Below are 21,567 nucleotides of genomic sequence, written 5' to 3'. Positions count from 1 at the left end.
TGTGGAAAGTCCAAGGTCCTCCCCCCTCCGTCCATGCCTAGGAAGGTGAACATCCAAACTGGCTAGGCTCCCACAAAGCCAGAACATGAAGTAGGATCAAAACCCCATGCCATTGTCCTTGGCTTCTCATCAGCCCTCATTGTTCGCCATGTTCAGAGAGTCCGGTTTTATCCCATGCTTTTTCAGTCACAGTCCAACTGGCCTTGGTGAGCTCCCACTAGATCAGCCCCACTGTCTCAGTGGGTGGGTGCACCCCCCGTGGTCCTGACATCCTTGCTCATGTTCTCCCTCCTTCTGCTCTTCATTGGGACCTTGGGAGCTCAGTCCAGTGCTCCGGTGTGGGTCTCTGTCTCTATCTCCATCCATCCCCAGATGAAGGTTCTATGGTGATATGTAAGATATTCGTCAGTATTGTTATAGGATAGGGTCATTTCAGGTTCCCTGTCCTCAAGTGCCCAAGGAACTAACTGGGGACATCGCCTTGGGCTCCTGGGAGCCACTCTAGGTCCAAGTCTCTTGCCAACCCCAAGGTGGCTCCCTTAACTAAGAATTGTGCTTCCTTGCTCCCCTATCCAACCTTCCTTTATCCCAATCATCCTGTTTCCCATTGATTTTTTTTTTAACTTCTCATCCCTCTACCTCTGGTCAATTTACCTTCCTTGGGCATCAGTTTTTCCAGAATATAGTCCCTCTTCATTCACAGTACCTTTGGATAAAAGTGAAGACCCCTGTGTTGTCTGTCCTCGACACTGGGGCACAGATGAGCGGAGTGCTAAGCCCTGGCACAGTGGCTGAGATGATAGATACTTTCTGTTCATCCCAAGGATCACTCCACGCCCTCTGTTGCTGTAGTTTGCACCTGGATGTGGTTTGGGAACATCTTCCTGTCATTTCCTATAAGAGGTGTCACTGGTGATTAGGACACATGCCATGAAGCATGATGTCCTCGAGATAAGAAAAGCTCCCTTCTGTCACTGCAGAGTTCTAATCCATGTATATAATCCTCAGTTCTTTTATGCTCTCCGCAGCTGCACATCTGAGTCACTTCCACATTAAGAGTCTTCCTTGGTTTGGAGAGGCAGTGTTTTTTGAGACAAGGCTCTCATTACATAGCCCAGGCTGGGGTCATATTCATCATTCTCCTACCTTGGCATCCGGAGTGTGGGATTGCAGGCAAGCATCACTAGGCTTTTCTTAGCAATCTGTTATAGACAATTTCAAACATAACCACAGGCTTACAATTCTTTTTGGTGAGAACATAGATATGACCATGTGTATGTTTAACTTTGAAAGGTTATGCAGGCTAATTGGATGACTCAGTGGAGGTAAAGGCACTTGTTATCAAACTTGATGACCTGAGTTCGATTCCTGTGAGAATCAAGTGTGCTGTTGTTTGGTTAACAGTGTCATTCCACGTATGCACACAACACATTACCCCACCCTGATTGATGCACAGCTGCACGACCTGTTTGACTGCTTTTAAGTAAATTCTTTTTTCTTGATGTTTTATTTTATTATTTATTTTTTAATATCAAACAACTATTTTTATTGAAAATAGATTTTTTTCATACAACATATTTATTACAATTTCCCCTTCCCCAATTCCTCCCAGGTCTTCCCCACCAACCCACTATCATTAGAAAAAAATAAACACCTAGAAAAAATAATAATAAAATAGAAATCTCAGCCCCACTGTTTAGTAGTTTTGTGATCGTGGAAGTTTCTAAACTTACTGTACCTCAGTCTTCCTAGGCAAAAAATGACAGTATTAATAGCTCATTTTATGAGCCATCAGGATTAAGTGACTTAACTCATAAAAATCATCTAGGAGATACCATCAACCAGTACCCAATAAATGTTAGCTACTGCCAACCTTTTTATTCAGAAACAGCACCATTGTCGGAGCCCACTCCAGTGGGAATCAGGCCAGGGGGACTGATTAAAGGCAGAAGGCAGAAGAAAGAGTGGTACAGTCAGCTACCTCCCTGCACTGTCCTTTGGAGGAAGCTCAAGCAGTTGCATTATCTCTCACAAGAATTCAGATAGCAGCAAGCAGCTACTAACTCTAACTATGTGTGCCATACACCAGCCCAAATCTTAATGGATAAAGTCTTCTTTCATCTGGGCCAAAATGCTCTTTCTTATGGGATTAATCAGAACTTTCTCACAGCCCTCAAGGATGCAGGCAGGCAAGTTTGAACTTGGAAACTGAGTCACATGTGGGCTACCATACATCATTGCATCATTTATGGTAAATTTGGATTGTTTAATCTTTATTATTATCCTATTTAAACAACTTTTTTCATTTATTTTACATACCTACCACAGTTTCCCCTTTCTCCTCTCCTCCTGGTCACTGTTCCCCCATTTCCCATCTACCCCTCCTCTTCCACTCTTCCTCTGTCTCCATTCAGAAAGGGGCAGGTCTCCCATGGGCTTAAACAAAGCCTAGCACATCAAGCTGAGGCAGAACCTGGCTTTACCTTGCATCAAGGCTGGACAAGATAATCCAGCATGAGGAACAGGTTCCCAAATGCCAGCCAGACTCCAGGAACAAGACCTGATTGAAAGGTTTCTGTACCCCAATATTAAGTCTCTCCACTGACACAGTAAGCCAAATCAAGCTGAATTTAAAAGTGAAGGACAGGTTTAATCTGAGCAAAGCACTCCCAGATGACTCTCTGGAAAGGAAGCAGGAGAGAAATCACATGCCCAGTCTACAGACTGGAGCTTAAATACCCTGTAGGTATGGTCTTGAGCTTCAGGGGATGTAGCATGATAAAAGCCCAAAGACAAATATTGGGGTTCAACCTGAAAACCAGAAAAACAAAGCAGCCAGCCAGTAGAGAAGTCTTACCTATACTGTGTCTGGGCGACCACAGACTAAGAAGCCTAAGCATAAGACTCTTAATCTTAGGGTCATGGGTTCAAGCCCCATGTTGGGTGCCAAATGTAGCATGGTTAATAAAAACCCAGAGACAGAAATTGGGGTTCAACCTGAAGGTCAGAAAAGCAAAACAGCCAGCCACTGGCTCTTATGTCTACTTCAGTCCAAAATGGTGATCCTGCCTCCAGGAAACCTCAGAATGAAACTGTATGAGAGCTGTCTCCTCCCATTTTATATTCCTTTCTAGGGCTGGGATTAAAGGCATGCACCACTACCGCCCAGTTTCTATGGCAATCTGTGTGGCTACTGGGATTAAAGGTGTGTGTCACCACTGCCTGTCTGTAAGCCTGATCAGTGTAGCTGTTTTACTCTCTGACCTTCAGGCAAGTTGTATTTATTAAAATACAAATGAAATATTACTACATGGGGAGGAGCCTGGAATTTTAGCAATCCCTCTGAGGGGGCAGGGTTTGGAGAGAGAGTAGGGCTGAGGCAGTGTTTCCAGCCAAACATCCCAACCTTCTTGGATATATGGACACCGGTTCAAGTCTGACTACTTCCTGTTGGCATGGACAACGTGGGAAGGGTGAGTCAGGAGTTGGTGGGCTCATACTCAGTGGGAAGTACGGGTGAAAAGCATTCAGTTAACTGCCATGTCATCAGGAATATGTTTCTTGAGGAAGCAGAGAAGGTGACTTGTCAGGATCAAAAATAAATTAGCACCTGCCCTATGAATGCGGTTAGCCATAAGAAGAGTGAAGACTGCCGAAGAGAATGGAACGCGATGTGCCCTGGTTGTGCAGAGGAGGCAAAGGTAAGTGACAAAGCTGAATGATCTAGACACAAAAGCAGATGTGCCCTTCACTGGGACATTTTGAAAAACCAGAGGATGGAGGGCCCCAGTTCCTGGACAAACCATTCATCCTGGATAGGTGCCCACTTAGCCTGCAGAGGTGGCACCAGCACTGTTGTCCCAGGAGCTTAGGGGATGGCATGACAAATGGAGAAAGGATGTGTTCAAGGAGTACCTGAGCCACCACTGTTTTCCTGCTGGGAAATATGCTGTTTCCCTGGATGGGGGAAATGCCTCCATCCATTCTGCAAAGGTGTCAACAAGAGTTAGGAGATAGCAGAGCTTTTTATGAGAGGATATGGGAGGGGGGGATCAACCTGCCAACCCTTGCCCAGTTGGTGTCCTCAGAACTGGTGCAGGGGCTGGTGTATCTGGAGGGCCCCCTGCAGGTTGGTCTTAGCACGTGTCTGGCAGGAGGAGCAGACTCGCAAAACACAGGCTTGAAGATGGATGGTATCAAGGAGGTGATCTAGAAATCAGGAACATGCGGGTGTCTGTAAAAACAGCTGGAACAGATTTACTTCTTGGTGTCATAGCAAAGGGGGGGTTAAAAGGAATGAATTTTTTCCTAAATATTTTTATATCTAGAGAGCCTAGTTTTAGAGTGATGAAACACACCTTTAAGTCTATACTTAGAAGACAACCAGAGGACGTTTACTGAACAAAAGAGGTTGAGCTAGCAAAGGAGGAGGAGGGAAGGAGGCTGAGGAGCAGAGTTGAACATGCAACATGCATGCAGGTTCCATACAACCTTCATTGCTAACCTGTTTCAGAGGGGGAAGAGTCAGCAAGAACAAGCAGCCATGGATTGTTGAACTGTTAGCAACTTATGCTTTTCAGCAACATTTCAGCAGTTTTGCCATCTATGGCTGGCAATGCTAAAACTCTGAAGCCTGTAAACTATGAAACCTTAACTCTGAAGCCTATGAATAAGGCAAACCTGTCTGTATTTTGTTTGTTTGTTTGTTTTCAAAACAGGGTTTCTCTATGTATCTCTGGTTGTCCTGGAACTCACTGTACAGACTAGGCTAGCCTCAAACTCACAGAGATCTGCCTGATTCTGCCTCACTGAATGCTGCAATTAAAGGCATATGTCACTACCACCAGGCTCTGTCTGTACTTTTAACAAGAAACCTAACTAATAAACTAACTAGGTACCAAGGTGGCTGTAGCTTTGGGTGATTGGGGGAAGATTAACTGGTAAAGCTATCAGTACCCTAGTCATCACACACCATCAGATCTGAGAAGGATAAATTTCTTTATAAGTGATGGAGGAGGGTTATCTGTCTATGTGTTACTTTCATTGGTTAATAAAGAAACTGCCTTAGCCCTTTAATAGGACAGAAAATTAGGTAGGCAGAGTAGACAGAACAGAATGCTGGGAAGAAGGGCAGTAAGGCAGATGCCATGGAGCCAGCCACGAGGTCAGACATGCTGAATCTTTCCCGGTAAGCCACCACCTCGTGGTGCTACAAAGATTATTAAAAATGGGTTAATTAAGATGTGAGAGTTAGCCAAGAAGAGGCTAGATATAATGGGCCAGGCAGTATTTAAATGTATACAATTTGTGTGTTGTTATTTTGGAGCATAAGCTAGCCATGCAGGAGCTGGGCAGGACGAAAGCAGGCCTGCCTGCAGCTCATCACTACACATAAGCAGAAGTGAAAACTTACCGGTTACCTAGAGAGCTACCCCTGGTTTCTCTGTGTTCACTGGGGACAGAGGTAAACAAGATAGTATCAGTCTTCAGTTGCCAGGCCCAGAAGATCTGACAGACTTTCCTGTGGAGTAGGAGTTTGTGGAGACCAGCCTACCTTTTTTTTTTTTTTTTTTTTTTTTTTTTTGCCAAAGTGAAACAATTAATTCTCCGGCATCCTGCTTGTCGACAGTCTGGACAGGGTCTTGGCAGCAGTTGGGCTAAGGCAGTTTTTCCACTCCATGGCTGCTTTGCTGCATTTAAAGCAAGCTCCAGGTAAAAGCTCTTCTGCAGCATCCACCTTCCTCGGAGGAGATGGGGGTGCTGCCAGGGGCTGTCCTGTCTCTATCATAGACGGATTTTTTATTAAATTCCATATTCTCAGATGTCTGAAGCGTTTGAGAATCAGAGGATCATTATCTGTTAAGTATAAGCTTAGTATCTCTAGAAGGCAAAACCCAGCTTTAACATTGTAAACAATTTAATGTTTCTAAAATCAATACCAAAAGGATTACTCTTAGGTTACAAAATCTGGCTGCCAGCAAGAGATGTCCCTGTACACGAATGCATGAAGGTACAGCTTTAATACCTCATGAAATCAACATTGTTTTAAATCTTATCTTTCATAAACCTTGTTTCTAGTACAGGACAGGAATTATCATGCAGAAATCTATCCCTAACCCAAAATAACTTGGAGATCTCTTGTCTCCTTGATGGGCCCACTCCATGCGGTCACCTTTATTTAAGAAGGTAGTAAAGTCATATGACCTCCCTCTTCACCATTAATCAAAATGGTGTCTGCCCATGCGGCTGTACTTAACTAAGGTGGTGGCAGACCCTGTGTTGCTTTTAAGAGTAGCTTCAATTTGGAGTTCAAAGTTTTAAGTTTTTGTTACAGATTCTTAACTGTACCCAATTCCTTAGCTGCTTTGATTCTTAATTGGGTAGAACAGCATAAAAATACTTTCTCTCTCATTATATCAGATTCGGTGGCCAGAAAACCCAGAGACAAATTCTCTGCCTAGGTAGCTAGTTGTAATAGCAGCTGAGCTATTACCAAGACACGTGGAACAAGTAAACTCAGACCAGAAACAAGCATGCAGTGGCCACATGCGTTCACACATCTAATTGAGCCTGCAGAATTTTCTGTGGCTCTCGTGTCCATAAGAAAGCATATAGGCAGAGATCTACCCACACACACAAAATAGACAAGACTATTTTAACAGTGAGACAAAGCTTTCTGCAGGAAACCATGTCAGATGAGCAACTTAAAAATCCTGAAATAAGAGTTTACAGTATGTAGCAGCATATAAGAAACCGTGGGAATAGTGAGGAAGTGGAGCCTTAGAGATTTTGGAATGTAGGTCTGCAGGCCAAAAGAGAAAGAGCTTCACCTGTGGGCCTCCCAGGCTGTTGTGGGAGGAGAGTGCAGGGAGGAGTCTACATGGGGGCAGCAGGCTGCGGAAGCCAGGCAAGTCCACATGTGCTCCCATGGAAAGTAACTTAGGAAGAATTGGACTCTAAAATTTGGAATAAAATTCAGTCACAGACAAATGATCCACGCATACCCTATTGAGGGCCAAGTCAGCAGATGCTATAAGGAAGAACAGGCAAAGAAAACGGATCTGTTGCAGGAAGAATCCTTATGTGGCCAGACCAAATGCCAGGAAAGCCTGGTGAGCAAAGACATGAGAAGCAGGTAAGTAGCCAGAGAACTGGGCAGGGGCAGAAGTGCAGGCAAACAGCAGACAGGGAAAGGGGAGGGAGTGAAGAGCTCAAAACCCTGGATGAGGGAGTTCAGACCATAGTATGGTGTGAGCATCCCCAACTTGGATAAATCTTGTAACAGACACCCCAAGGATGAGTGAGGATCAAGCCCAGCCATCAGTCACCCATTTCACGAGCCCGTGCCAGAACCCAAAGTCTAGAGCAATGAGTCCACTGCCTGTTTGCATCTGTAGTTCCTGTTCACTTACCCAGAATTCCCTTGGTTTGTTTTCTTTATTGCCTCTGTTTCAGTTTTCAAGCCTTGAACTGTTCCCTTCACCTGCTTGACTCTTTTTTCTTGCCTTTCTTGTCCCACAGTGCCATGCTTAGATAATAATGAAGATAATTTGGAGCCAAAGGCATTTCTCAGGTGGCACTAAAAGCTGTCTGACACTGACCTCCCATGCCATGTCCTCTAGGAAGCCAAGTCTGGACGGTGTATGGGCTCCTGATCCTGCATCCTTTAATTTATTCTGTCAGGGTTCTTTGTGATTCTAAGACTCTTATTTATTGCTTTGTATCTCAGCTTTATCACAGGTTCTGAGCACCCAGACTGACTCCAGTGTTAGAGCCAGAAAGTCCCTATTAAATGCTTGTCACATGGTTACATATGATATTGATCCGGAGGTGGTAAGATAACTTGACTCCTGGAGAGATGGCTCGAAGTTAAGAGCACTGGCTGCTCTTCCAGAGGTCCTGAGTTCAATTCCCAGCAACCACATGGTGGCTCACAACCATCTATGAGATCTGGTGCCCTCTTCTGGCGGGCAGGCATACATGCAGACAGAACATTGTAAACATAATAAATAAATTTAAAAAAAAAAAAAAGATAACTTGACTCCAATCCTAATGACCTAAATTCCACTTTGGGCTTCCTTTCACCTCCATATGTGAGCCAGGGCCTGGGAGAATCCATATATACACACATGTACATGAGCACAGTGAATAAATAAATGCAAACATTTAAAAATATTTATTTACTGGTTAAATGACCATGACATTGATCTTGGCAGGAACTGGTCACTAGAGAAGACACATCACAAGTGTGAAGTGAATGGGGGCTCGGGACTTTAAGGCACCAGAAATGCCCTGTTTTGATCAAACAACTATGACCTAACAGAGAGGTGTTCATATAGATCCTAAGATTGTTGCAGGGACCAGGGACCCTGGAATCAGCTCAGTAAACTGAGACTTCAAAGCACAGAAGAGTCCTGAGGATGAAGGACACACCCAGAGCTCCTGCATCTGCCTGTCTCTCCTGCGACATCCTGAGTGTGTACCTACTCACAGAAGCCCTCTGTCTCTCCTGCGACATCCTGAGTGTGTACCTACTCACAGAAGCCCTCTGTCTCTTCTGTGACATCCTGAGTGTGTACCTACTCACAGAAGCCCTCTGTCTCTCTTGTGACATCCTGAGTGTGTACCTACTCACAGAAGCCCTCTGTCTCTCCTACCACATCTTGAGTGTGTCCCTACTCACAGAAGCCCTCTGTCTCTCCTGTTACAGCTTTCTGTCCATGTGTGAGGACAGGGTTCCTGGTGTCCCACAAGAGCTTCAGAATCCACACTGTGCCTCTGCAAGCCAAAGAGGGAACAGAAACAGCAGAAGTGACTTTGATGGCTATTCTTGGTTGTCAGCTTGACTACATCTGGAATTAACTAGAATCCAGAGATGGAGGGCACAGCTGTGAGGGGTTTCATGATAGTTTGAAGTGGGTGAATTTGCTTCTTCTCTGGACATTTGAGGTAGGAAGACACAAACATTTGATCCAGATATTGAGGTAAGAAGATATACCTTTAATATGAGTCAAACTGCTAGAAGCATCTATAAGGACATGGGAGACAGAGGATGTGGCTCTTTGCTTGTTTGCTCTAAACTTGCTAGCAAGTTCATTCCTTCACTGACATTAGAGCCTACCTCTTTGGGATTTCAGAATCTACTGAAGACCAGATGAGATATACAAACTCATGCACTGAGCAACTTCTGGATTCTTGGACTTTCTATCCATAAGCAGTCACTGTTCAATTAGTAGAACCATAACCTGTTAAGTTATTCTAATAAATCCCATTTCTCTATGTTTATATAGAGAGATGCATTCTATAAACCCTGATGCTCTAGAGGACCCAGACTAATGCAGTGACCTTGCCCCGCCTCCAGGCCATTGGCTCCTGTCATTTCTGACTAATCATTTTTCCTACAATGAGGACTTTGCCCCACCACACCAAGGTCCCTCCTACTTCCTTTTGATTTAAATTCCTGCCTGGGCAAGCCTCACAGTTTCTGCTTCCTGTTTGTCAAATGTGGTCGTCCTATTTAGCAGCACCGACTCAAGCCTGAGAGCTGATCATGTCACTGAACCAACTTCATAGCTGGCTGAATGCTGCGGTCTTTGGGCTCCTGCTCCTCCTCCTCCGTGTGCAGGGTGAGGCTCACTAAGGTGGCAATGGGGAATGATTAGAGTCAGAGCTGCCGAGTCTGCATTTCAGAGGTTGAACTTCTGAGAGAAAAGGTGGGGGAAGGACGGGTGATGGAAATGATATATAAAAGTGTGGGAAACTTGGGCCTCCCAATCCCCTGGTCAAAGTCCACAGATTTTGTGGGCCCACTAGCACACACAGAGGGCCAGAGATGTCCAAGATCACTCTTGGACTGAGTGATACTGAGGAGACAATTCAGTGTAAGGTGCTCTGAAGAGATCTAGACAATTCAAAGAAAAGTGAGCTGGAGGAATTTTTCCCTCTGTATATGGCTATGACTGCAGCTACTATTGACCTTTGGATAAGAATGACAATCATCTCTGTGAGTTCAAGGCAAACCTGGTTGCAGAGTGAGTTCCAGGACAGTTGGGTCTACACAGAGAAATACTACCAGAAAAAATGGTAATGATCATGAATTTGTGTGGCCAAATGTCTATGATTATGTGACCTCTTTGGCCCAAGAAATGCTCTGACACCCTTCAAAGGCAATAGGAAAGATTCCTGGCTCTGAGGGATAGGGAAGTTCCCACACTCACACCCCACAGCTGAACTGGGAGGCCCTGGGTTCCTGTCTTTTGTGCCCTGGTAACAGTGAGATGGGATCTCCACAATCTGCTGGCAGCTGATTGCACACAACTAACCCAGATGGCATTTCTCTAAACAGGTCAGGACTCATCAGAGGCCAGTCCCATCAGAAGCACACAAACAGGCCAGGTCCGAGGTAGTCTCATCCAAGTGAGTGACACCAAAGCTGGTGTCCACAGATTCCTGGGAATCCCCTTTGCCAAGCCACCTGTAGGGCAATTGCGCTTTGCGCCCCCTGAAGCCCCTGAACCTTGGAGTGGTGTGAGAGATAGGACCTCCTATCCAGCCATGTAAGTTCTGGACCCAGAGGACGTCTGGCCCTGGGGTGAACATTTTCTCTGAGTCCTGTCATGCTGAAGTCTTTCCTCCATCTCAGCTCCATAATAGTTTTCTCCCAGTGTGGGGAGTCCACCATGCATTTTTCTGATGCATGTGCTAAGGTTGAGTAGAACAACTGTACCAGCTCCTGGGTCAGAGCTTGGCACCATTGAGAGTTAGATGCAGGTACTGTAGAGAGGAACAAAAATAAAATTGTTCACAGATCCAAATTAAGCCCAGTGTGCTCTGCCAAAATGGGAAGAATCTCTAGGAATGAGTTGTGAGTCTTACTAACCAGAGAGCCCCATGAATCCAGTAGAATTCACTTCAGGTCCTGAAGAGTATAGACAACATGATGCATACTTGCTAACTCTGTCCTCCTAGTCACTGGGACAACCTATAGAGCCAAGTGCCACTGATCAAGGAACAAGGATATGTAATTAATTCCCTCTGGAGACAGAATAGGAAAAAGAAGCTCCCTGAGGGTCTGTACATGGGGTGAAGGATTTCTCACCACCCTTTGGACACTATTGCCCATTGATTCCTCTAGTACCTGTGGACTACAACACTCCAATATTGCAACCTTAGTTTGTTTTCTGATGCTGTACCAAGAAAAGCAACGAAGAAAGCTACTATTATAGGCTTCAGGTTACAGTCTATCAAGTTGGGGAATTCACAGTGCAGGAAAATTACGGGAGCTGGTCACATCGCATCCATAACCAGAAACAGAGAGGAGAAAATGCTCGCAAGCCGGCTAGTGCTCAGGTCACTTTTCTATTCTTACACAATTCAGTAAATGTCATCACATGCAGCCAACCATTTCCATAGGGACATCTAGAGGTCTCTATATCCCAGACTCAGCAAGAATAACATCCAGGCCCTATCTAGCTGGAGGAGTCCCGAGGAATCTGGCTTCACCTCAGCTTTTAGGAAGCTTGTGGTCATTATCTCGGTGGGAAGGGACTTTAGAGTGAGAATATGTATTAACAGGGCATCATGAGGGACAGCACCTGAAAATGCCTTGGAAAAATTCAGACTCACATTTGGTTTTGACCACCATATATCTCTTGGAATAACTGTCTCCCTTTTATGACAGTTGTCTGCAAGATGTTGATAAGATGAATTCAGAGGGACTAAAGAAGCTAAAAATGAACCCGCCTCCCATCTCTATGTCCGAGGACTGCCTGTATCTCAACATCTACACACCAGCTCACGCCCATGAGGGCTCTAACCTGCCTGTGAGTCATCAGGTCATGGTCACCTTGGGGAGAGGGCATATTTTTCAAGATGATGAGAAGGGACAAAAGCAACATGAGCTCTATTGCAGTGTGGACTTTATTGAAAAGCCTTGCCCTATTTGGGTCAAAAAAAGGCCTTCTCAGTCACACTATATAGTTGAAAACTTGGCATGGGACATGCAGCACTGGCTCTAGCTCTTTACTAAAAACCAGGACTCATTCTGCAACCTGAGCCCCGCAGAACCACTTGCCTGCTCAAGACCTCATCATTGTGAGTCACCCTCTCCTACTTCTGGGTTATCTGTTGTGTCAGTGAAAGTTGATGGTCCTTTCCATTTTTCATCTAGAGAGATATCCATGGAGACACACCTCTTTGTTCCACTATGAAGAGTCTGAGTAATGATGGCATTACTCTACACAAAGACCCATTAATTCAAACTGAAACACATGGTGGGGTGGGGACTAGAAATACACTGATGGGGCTACTAGAGGACCCGCCTGTGACTAAGGCCCTGAAGTCCTGAGGATTTGCATGTATTTGTGTAGCTGCACAGAGGCCCAGCAGTTGATATGCCAGTAAGTAATCCTGTAGATCTTGAACTGATTAGCAGCTTCCTGACATCTCTCTTGATTTCTCCAGGTGATGGTGTGGATCCATGGTGGTGGTCTGGTTATAGGAATGGCCTCCATGTATGATGGATCCATGCTGGCAGCCACTGAGGATGTGGTGGTGGTCACTATCCAGTACCGCCTGGGTGTCCTAGGATTCTTCAGGTGAGTCTGGGTCTGGATTAGGCAATGGGGCCTGAGAAAAATAAGGGCATCCCTGTGATTACATGTCCCTTCCACTTCTCAGCACTGGAGACCAGCACGCCAGAGGCAACTGGGGCTACCTGGACCAAGTGGCTGCCTTACGCTGGGTCCAGCAGAACATCGCCCACTTTGGAGGCAACCCTGACCAGGTCACCATCTTTGGCGAGTCAGCAGGTGGCATAAGTGTGTCTTCACATGTTGTGTCTCCCATGTCCAAAGGACTCTTCCATAGAGCCATCATGGAGAGTGGAGTAGCCGTGTTACCTGGTCTCATCTCCAGCTCCTCTGAGGCGATTCACCAAGTAAGTGCCCCAACTCCTTCAACTAAATATCTACTGCCACAGCACTGTCTTCTGGCACTATGGTACTCAGTGGAGAATACAAGAATCTAGGGAAGGGATGTCTCTTTGTTTGTTTCTGAAAGGCTCGTGGTTTAGGATCCATGCCTCTGCTTTCTACAGGCTGAGTATGTTCTGTGGACAGCAAAGCTGCCCCTAGCAGCATCGACCACTGGCAAAACTGAGTGTGCAAGAGCTAGGGAGATGGTTCAGTGGGCTTCTTAAAGTGCTTGGAGTGCAAACCTAGGTCCTATGTTCAAATCCCCGGAACCCACAAAAGCTGGAGATGGTAGCATGTATCTGTAATTCCAATGTTCCTGTGGTCATGTGTGGGGGCAGAGACTAGAGAATCCCCGGATGTTTCCATGGCAGCTCAGTTAGTGCAGGCAGCACCATAACAAGAAGACACCTTGTCTCAAATACAGGGAACAGTGAATGAGACTTTGTCCTCTAACCTTCACATAAGAACTATAGCAAACTTGTTCTTTCTCTCATACACAAAACCCAGAGAGATGGGTGGAGAGAACAAAACTACCCTAAAGAAAAATAAAACAAGTATGCAGGTATAATGGGTATTGCTTACTATGTTACCTATGAGCTGTGGGACTTGGGGAAAAAATTCATATTTATTCCAATCCACACACAACACACACTATAGTGTTGTATTTGGGGGCAATAGCATCGAGTTGGAATTGAGAAAGCTCTTCTCCCTGCTTGTTCCCTTATAGACGGTGGCCAGCCTATCTGGATGTGAAGCCATGGACTCAGAGGCCCTGGTGCACTGTCTGAGAGGCAAAAGTGAAGCAGAAGTTCTGGCCATTAACAAGGTGGGGAGAATTGTGTGTCTGGAAGGACCTGGGCAACAAGATGTGGGACTCTGAGCCAAATACCTCATCTCTATGACTTTGTGTTCTTTTAGTTCTGATACAATATGAACTTGGGACCAAGATAGACTGTTCTAAGTGTAGGTTTTCTTCCAGAGTGAGCGGAGCACCCTAAAACTAGCGAGAACTGAGAAAATGGTGAAAGTAACTCGGTGAATCAGCATATTATTTCACTGACCTTCAGCACTGATTTTTAATTCCCCTCAGGTCTTCCAGGCCATCCCTGCCGTGGTGGATGGAGAGTTCTTCCCCAGGCATCCCCAAGAGTTGTTGGCTGCTGTGGATTTTCACCCTGTCCCCAGCATCATTGGTGTCAACAATGATGAGTTTGGTTGGATCATCCCCGTGGTGAGGCTCACTTCTAATATTCTGGGAACCTAGAGACTCACATGTTAAGCAGTGGGAACTCAATGCATCTTTAATCCAAGTTTATCAGACTTGTCTTTTGCCTCCCAGGCTATAGAAAATTCCCAGAAAATTAAGGAAATAACCAAAGAGAACCTGGAGACTGTTATGAAGAAAGCAACAGCACAAATGGTGAGATTCTTTTGACATTGTCTGTATAGAGAAGTCCCTCGTAGCTCCTTCTCAGACAGCATCCCTATTAATAAAGGTCAGTATATATGTGTGATTCTGTGTGGGGTCACCTTGGAGTGTAGCAGGCTTTTTCTTTTTTGGAAGCCACTAACCAGACCGCAAATCATGGCATGAAGACCTCTTATTAGTTATGACTTCTTACACTTATCTTATGCTTATCCCACTAGCTCTTATAACTTAATCAGTTTCTCTTTGTCTGTTTTGCCTTGAGGCTTTTTACCTTTCTTCTCTTCTGTATATCTTACTTTACTGTTCCTTGTGTCTGGTGGGCAGTTACCTGGCTTCTGTCCCTTGGCGTGTCCCTCTCTTTTTCCTCATTCTCTTCTATCTCTTCTCTTCTTCCTCCTTAGCCTAAATATCTCCTCCTATTTATTCTCTCTGCCCTCCAGCCCTGCCTGTTCCTCTCCTGCCTAGATATTGCCCATTCAGCTTTTTATTAAACCAACCAGGTGCCTTAGGTGAAACAACAACACACCTTTACATAAACAAGCACAGCATAAACAAATGTAACACATCTTGACATCCTTAACAAAGGTAGCTGAAACAAATGCAACATACCTTTACACAGTTAAAGTAATATTCCACCACACAAACAAATGTAGCATATCTTTTCCCAGTTAAAGTAATATTCCACAAAATTTGTAGGTTGAGACTGCTCTTTCATTTCCCAGCCACTCTGACCTGAATAATCACAGAGAAACCATATTCATTACAACAGTGTTCAGCCAATGACTCAGCAATATTTATGGCTAGCTCTTGCATCTTGAATTAACCAATTTTTATTATTCTGTGTAGCCACAAGGCTGTGGCTTACCAGGTAAAGTTCGACATCTATCTGCTTTGGCAGCTACATGGCATCTCCCTGACTCCACCTACTCTCTTTCTATATCTCTTCCAGCCTGGCTATAGTCTGCCTTGCTATAGGCCAAAACAGTTTTTTTTTATTAACCAATGGTAATAAAACATATTTATAGCATACAAGGGGGAAACCCGCATCATCTCCCCTTTTCTGTATAAATCAAAAGGAAGGTTTTAACTTTAACATAGTAAAATTACATATAACAAAACAGGTTCAAGCAAGAATTATAGTTACAATATTTCATCTATTTGTATCTGGAAAAATTAAAGAAAATTTACTATCATCTATTTTATCTTTGTGAGTCTAAAGTCTCATTTATAATTTATCTTTTATCATAACTAAGGAAAACTATAACTATCTGTCTTCAACTCTTCAAGGACCCCAGAATGTTATATTACCTAAGTAAATAAGAAGTGTATTATAAGTAACTTTCAAAACTCTAGACCTGACAGCGACATCTTGCTGCCTGGACAGTCACTCAATGTTCTTCTGTAATGTTGGGGCATCCATCTTCAGCCTACAGGCAAACTTTTCCATGAAGCAGGAAATTCAAAGGTTTGTTCTGCCTTGTACTGGCAAAGTTCATTAATTGCTTTCTTTTGTGTCATGGAGAATGTCTGGCAGTTTCTTCTGTTGAAGAAGCAACTCTGAAAGATGATTCTATCTTTTGGAAAGTTCTGCAGTCACTTTTCTGCGGGTCCTGCATGCCAGTTCATATAGTATACCATCAGGCAGTTCAGACAAGAGCAATTTATGGCCTAAATAACTAACAAACTCTATAAGGAGACTCTTCAATGCCCATCATCCTCTTGAAGTAGATTGGTATAGTGCTGCCAGGAACAGATGTGTCTCACTGTTATGAAAAGTCCTAAGTTAACAAAATATTTTAAATGCTATAGTCTGTAAGTCTTTGAAATCTTTGAAGAATACCTAGCCATCTAAAATATATGGCTGAACATCTAGGAAACCTAACTAACATGACTACAATTTAACTATTACAGATGACCATCTACTAATCTGTAATTTTTAATTATACATTACATTTTTATTTATTTTTTATACATTACATTTTTAAATGAGCTGCACAAATATATAATACCCTAAACAAGAGCAGAAATACATATATACAGTGTAAAATGTCAGCCTTAAATTTTTATTAATAGAACAAGATCCATACCAAAACAAAGTATTCCCCTTTAAATAAAAATCAACATTTATAAACTATCATTTTGGGTATTTGGGCATGGTTTTCTCCAAACTGCTTCCTGTTGTTTGTTGGGCAAAGTATTTTTAGGGTTAGTGGAGACCATTCAGGGGATCTTGCTCCATCAAACTACTTTAGCCTGGAATCTGTGGAAACAAAAGCAGAACCTCTTTTTCAAAGCAACATATCCTTAGACACAAATTTTGAAGTCAAGATATCTTTATGTTGGTTTAACTTAGTAGCCCCCAGAATTAAATGTCTCTATGCAGTCAAAAGATTCAAAGAAAACACAATAATATATATAATCCAGATTCTGTATATATTCCATCTGTAAATGGCTTATTTTCTTTACTCCTTTCATCTATGACTGTACTCCTTTATTTTTTTAATTATTTATTTATTTATTTATTTATTATGTATACAGTTTTCTGTCTGTGTGTATGTCTGCAGGACAGAAGAGAACACCAGACCTCGTTACAGATGTTTGTGAGCCACCATGTGGTTGCCAGGAATTGAACTCAGGACCTTTGGAAGAGCAGGCAATGCTCTTAACCACTGAGCCATCTCTCCAGACTGACTGTACTCTTTTATGTTACTTTTACTGTTGCTTTAAAGACTTTGTTATATATTTTAACCATTTACTTCTTTTTATAAGTATCTATATTACTTTTTTCTCTCCCTCTTAAACCCATATATGTTTATCCAACACTTTGACCCATTTAGAGGTCTTTTTTGTTTGAGTGTGTCTTTATTGCATATCTGTAATCCTTTTCTGACCAAGGGTGCTTTTTTATTGCTAAGAGAACATGGCTAGGGCCAACTTCGTGGCCCTGCCTGTTCACTCTGCCCAGTCCAACATGGCAGAGGCATGTTCACCACCTCTGTGAGCCATGCACACCACCCCAGCACCGGGGACACAGTGGGTCTATGTTGCCATTGAGCAACTAGTAACACAATGCTCACAAACCCTATTTAAGTTCAGGACCTCCTGAAAGAGCCAGAGTTCATGCTACCAGCATGAACCAAGAAGCTGTCATTTCTCAATGGAGCCACACCTCTGCTTGCAACCAGCAAACCAAGCCTATCTGAAAAAGAATGTGGTTACCAAGAAACTGCACTTGGCTCTGTTCTTTTGTGTCTAGAATTCCTTCCCAAGCTCTCTCAGGTTTTATGTGGATGTAGTTGTCCCACGTTGGTGTGCCATTTTGTAGATGGTGACTGTGCTTTTATTTCCTGGCTACTCTGACCCAAATAATCACATTGAACTATATTAATTACAACAATAACTTAGGTATATTTCTAGCTAGCTCTTACATCTTGATTTAACCCATTTCTATGATTCTGTGTATAGCCACAAGACTGTAGCCTACCCACTAAAGTTCTGATGTCTGTCTCTTTTGACAGCTACATAGAGTCTCTCTTTCTATATCTCTTCCAGCCTGACTATACTCTGTCCTGCTATAGGCCAAAAGAGCTTCTTTATTAGCCAATAGTAATAAAATATATTAATAACATACAGAGGGGAGTCCCATATAAAAAATTTGAGCTTGAACCTTTTTGCCCATACCCTATCTCATCCCAGGGCCCATTTTCCCCATGCCAAAGGCTGTTGCCTGCCTAACCTCATTCTTCTGGCTCCCTTTGGTGTAGATGCTGCCTCCTGAGTGTAGCGACCTGCTAATGGAAGAGTACATGGGAGACACTGAGGATCCCCAACCTCTCCAAATACAGTACACGGAGATGATGGGAGACTTCATGTTTGTGGTCCCGGCACTCCAAGTAGCACATTTCCAACGTGAGTACTTCTGTAACAAGGATTAGGAGAGCAATTCAGAGATGTGGATCATGGGTGAGCATTGTGGAGCAGTGTGGTTCCAGGTCACCCCATGTCTAGTTTAATAGAGTGGCATGTAGGTACAGAAGAGAAAATGGGTCATGTACTTTATTGACTTGACAAAACCACTCAACTGGGAAGGCCATGGACACAGTTTAACCAAGGGCTTTTCCACAGCTAGAGCTCCAGCCTAAAGCTCCCTCTGCCACTTAACTTTTATGATTCTGGGTTAACATTTTGTCAATGTTTCTTGTCACCAATCATGCATCAGAAAAGTTCCAGGTAAGGGACGACTAAGTCACCATCTGTCTTTACCTCCAGGTTTCCATGCCCCTGTATACTTCTATGAGTTCCAACATCAGCCCACCTTTTTCAAGCAAGTAAGGCCACCCCACGTGAAGGCTGACCATGGAGATGAGATTCCTTTTGTCTTTGGGTCCTTCTTCTGGGGTGTGAAACGTGAGTCTTTCCTTATTTTTCTTGACCTGAATAAGGTACCAGATGACTCTCTGAGGAACTCCTAAGCTCTCATTCCATGAAGAAACCTGTATAGCTATAGCTATAGATACAGATTATATAAATGATATAGATATATAGATATCTGGTTTAGAATCTGAACCCATCCCAGTCTAACCTGTAATGGGGAAGTTGACAGCACACTGGGTCAAGAATTCAATTAGGCTTGCATTGATCTTGGATACTGTATATAGTGAAGAAGGGAGGTAGCAAAACCAATAGTTTGGAGTCAGATGACAATTAGGACTATAAATCTGAAGCATGAGTTGGCAGTTGCATGAGGTAGCAAATACTTGAACCTTGTCTTTCTAATGACTCAGTTAACCTCACGGAGGAGGAAGAGCTACTGAACAGGAGGATGATGAAGTACTGGGCCAACTTTGCAAGACATGGGTGAGAAAATGCCATTCCCTCAACCTTCCAGGTGTGGGTCCCTCTCTAGGGCTCCCTTTTGGATGGAGGCCTTAGCATGCATGGACATTTCATCACATGATAGGGTCTGCTTTACCTCATAGCACCTTTATACAGATACTTTGTAGGTGTCAGATACTGGTCATCTCACAGTGACATCTCATAGTGTTATGGTACTGTTCTTTAGATATTACCTCTCAGAGGGAGATATAAAACAGGTCAGGTAGTCTTCCCCCACATGGAGCAGAAACCAGTGGGTGACACTTGTATCCCTATATCAGGACACCTGTCCCAACAGCCACATTAACCACTGGCCTAATTGTTTTACTGCCTGACCCAAATCAGGGGTCAATCTTTGGATCAGAGTGACCTCACCCTTCCCCCCTGGCTGGCATATCCACAGGAACCCCAACAGTGAGGATCTACCCTACTGGCCCGTGATGGACGATGATGAGCAGTACCTGCAGCTGGACATCCAGCCTGCTGTGGGCCGAGCCCTGAAGGCCAGAAGGCTGAAGTTCTGGACCCAGACTCTGCCCCAGAAGATCCAGGAGCTAAAGAAATCTCAGAACATGCACAAAGAGCTATAGTGCCCTGTGTGAGGAATGGTGTGTAGCATTGGCTGCTGGTGGGTCACCTTGAAGTTCCCAAAACTTATTGAGTGACCTGGGTTGATCCTAGCATTCACATAACATTCACAGCCTCTGCACTTGTCTGTTCTTCTACATTTATCACAAATCCTCTGCATGTGACTCTATCCTGCTGGGTCATCTTTTGTTAGACCCACTCAATGAATGTTCCCATAACAATATGGATTTGTGAGTCCCAAAGTACCCATCTCTTTTCACACCCCACTGGGACTAGGTCTCTTCTCCCTTTCCTTGCCTCATCTCTGATCCTCACTATCCTCTTCTCTAAGACCAAAACCCTCTTTAAGTGAAGAAGCTTTGGAGAACGTTGTTATGGGTTTTTAAAGGAACCCATATCATACTGTGGGCTGTATCAAAAGCACGTGCCCTCTCTCATCAAGTTCATACTTCTAGAGACCTTGAAGTCCAAGGATAAGATCCCAACAGGTGTGCTGTATTTGGTTGACTAGTCTCTGATCCAAAGACAAGACCTTGTGTGTGATGGGATAATCAGTAGTTCTTATGACCCAGGCCTCCAATAGGCCTAACTACATCATCATATTGGAGCCTAAGTTTCAATATAGAAATATGACTCATAGATACAGCACATAAAGGTTTCCAATTCAATCTTTGAATCTGAAAACATCTAAAAGTGACTCTACAAATTGTGTTTGTAAATAAAATATCACCTACAAATTATTTTAAGATTATTTGTTCATTTGTCAATATCAATTTACTTAATTCTTCCCCTTCCCAACATCCAACCTCATTCATTTATTTCCATACCAAAGTAGTTAATGGCACAATTTTGTATTAGATGTAGGATTTGGCATCTATTATCTCCTCAAGTCTGGGAGTGTGTGCATGTATGTGTGTGGCACATGTGTGTAGGGGAGGGTATATATGTTCCAGAAGAACTAGGTTGGTTACCGTGTGCCTGCTGAGGTTTGTCTTGATTTCCAGGAGTTCTGTAGACATGGCAGCTCCCACATTGGCACAGATCAAACATCTATGAAGATGTTTGTCTATGGGGTGAGTCCTAATAGCAGGACGGGGGTGCCAGAAGGTCCATACATATTCAATAGAGGTTCTGTCCCCTGTCTCTCTGAGCACATGCCCACATATGTGGGTGTCCTTCTGACTTCCATAGCTCCCCTGAAACCTCCTGTTCCCTGTGATAACCCTCTCCCCCTTGATTGTCCGTAGACATAACTTCCATTCTTACCTCTTTGCTGTTACTAAACATTTTGGCCTTTCTAATAAATGCCCTCTCTTTTACTTTATGTCATTATACAAGGGTGCCAAATTCCGCTCAATCTACCTAAATTGTCCCAAAACGTTTCTCTCTGTCCTTAAGAGGCCAGATCCTTTGTGCTAGAGATCCTGACATGTCATATCCCCTTATTTCTGATCAGCTTGCCCAACAAGTCAAGTTTTCCCAGGTTGGCAAACTCCCCCTTTTTAAAAATCCAGTGCAAGAGAGAGCAACTCCAGGACAGCATGACCTTTGGGGTCACATTGTCCATTCTGGACACATGGGCAGAGAAGGATACCCTCCCGGAGGGCTGGTGCCAGATTCTCCCACTCTTGCCTGAGCTCAGTACTGGGCTCCTACTGCCAAAGATTAAGAATGTCAGACTGTTTAGATAACACAAAGAAT

The 21,567-nt window shown here is 43.8% G+C and overlaps 1 protein-coding gene across 2 annotated transcripts; it reads left to right on the top strand.

Annotated features, from left to right (window-relative positions):
- The first annotated feature begins 9,450 nt into the window (after positions 1-9,450).
- LOC126502547 (acylcarnitine hydrolase-like) lies at positions 9,451-20,606 on the top strand. 2 transcript variants are annotated; one of them, XM_050143636.1, is made up of 12 exons: positions 9,451-9,626; positions 10,346-10,556; positions 11,681-11,822; positions 12,463-12,596; positions 12,679-12,937; positions 13,702-13,800; positions 14,074-14,205; positions 14,314-14,394; positions 18,168-18,312; positions 18,673-18,810; positions 19,188-19,260; positions 19,682-20,606. In XM_050143636.1, exons 1-12 carry the CDS (start codon positions 9,551-9,553, stop codon positions 19,866-19,868), a joined length of 1,677 nt encoding a protein of 558 aa, XP_049999593.1. In that variant the 5' UTR covers positions 9,451-9,550; the 3' UTR covers positions 19,869-20,606. The 2 variants fall into 2 exon arrangements, with proteins under 2 accessions (XP_049999593.1, XP_049999592.1); XM_050143635.1 differs by having other exon boundaries at positions 14,065-14,205.
- Positions 20,607-21,567: the final 961 nt, after the last annotated feature.

This window comes from Alexandromys fortis, unplaced genomic scaffold (genome assembly GCF_014885135.2).
Source record: "Alexandromys fortis isolate MF-2015 unplaced genomic scaffold, M_Fortis_MF-2015_v1.1 scaffold_1, whole genome shotgun sequence".
NCBI classification, from domain to species: domain Eukaryota; kingdom Metazoa; phylum Chordata; class Mammalia; order Rodentia; family Cricetidae; genus Alexandromys; species Alexandromys fortis.
The sequence above is the reverse complement of the archived record's forward strand: the minus strand, read 5'-3'. Positions and strand labels throughout refer to the sequence as shown.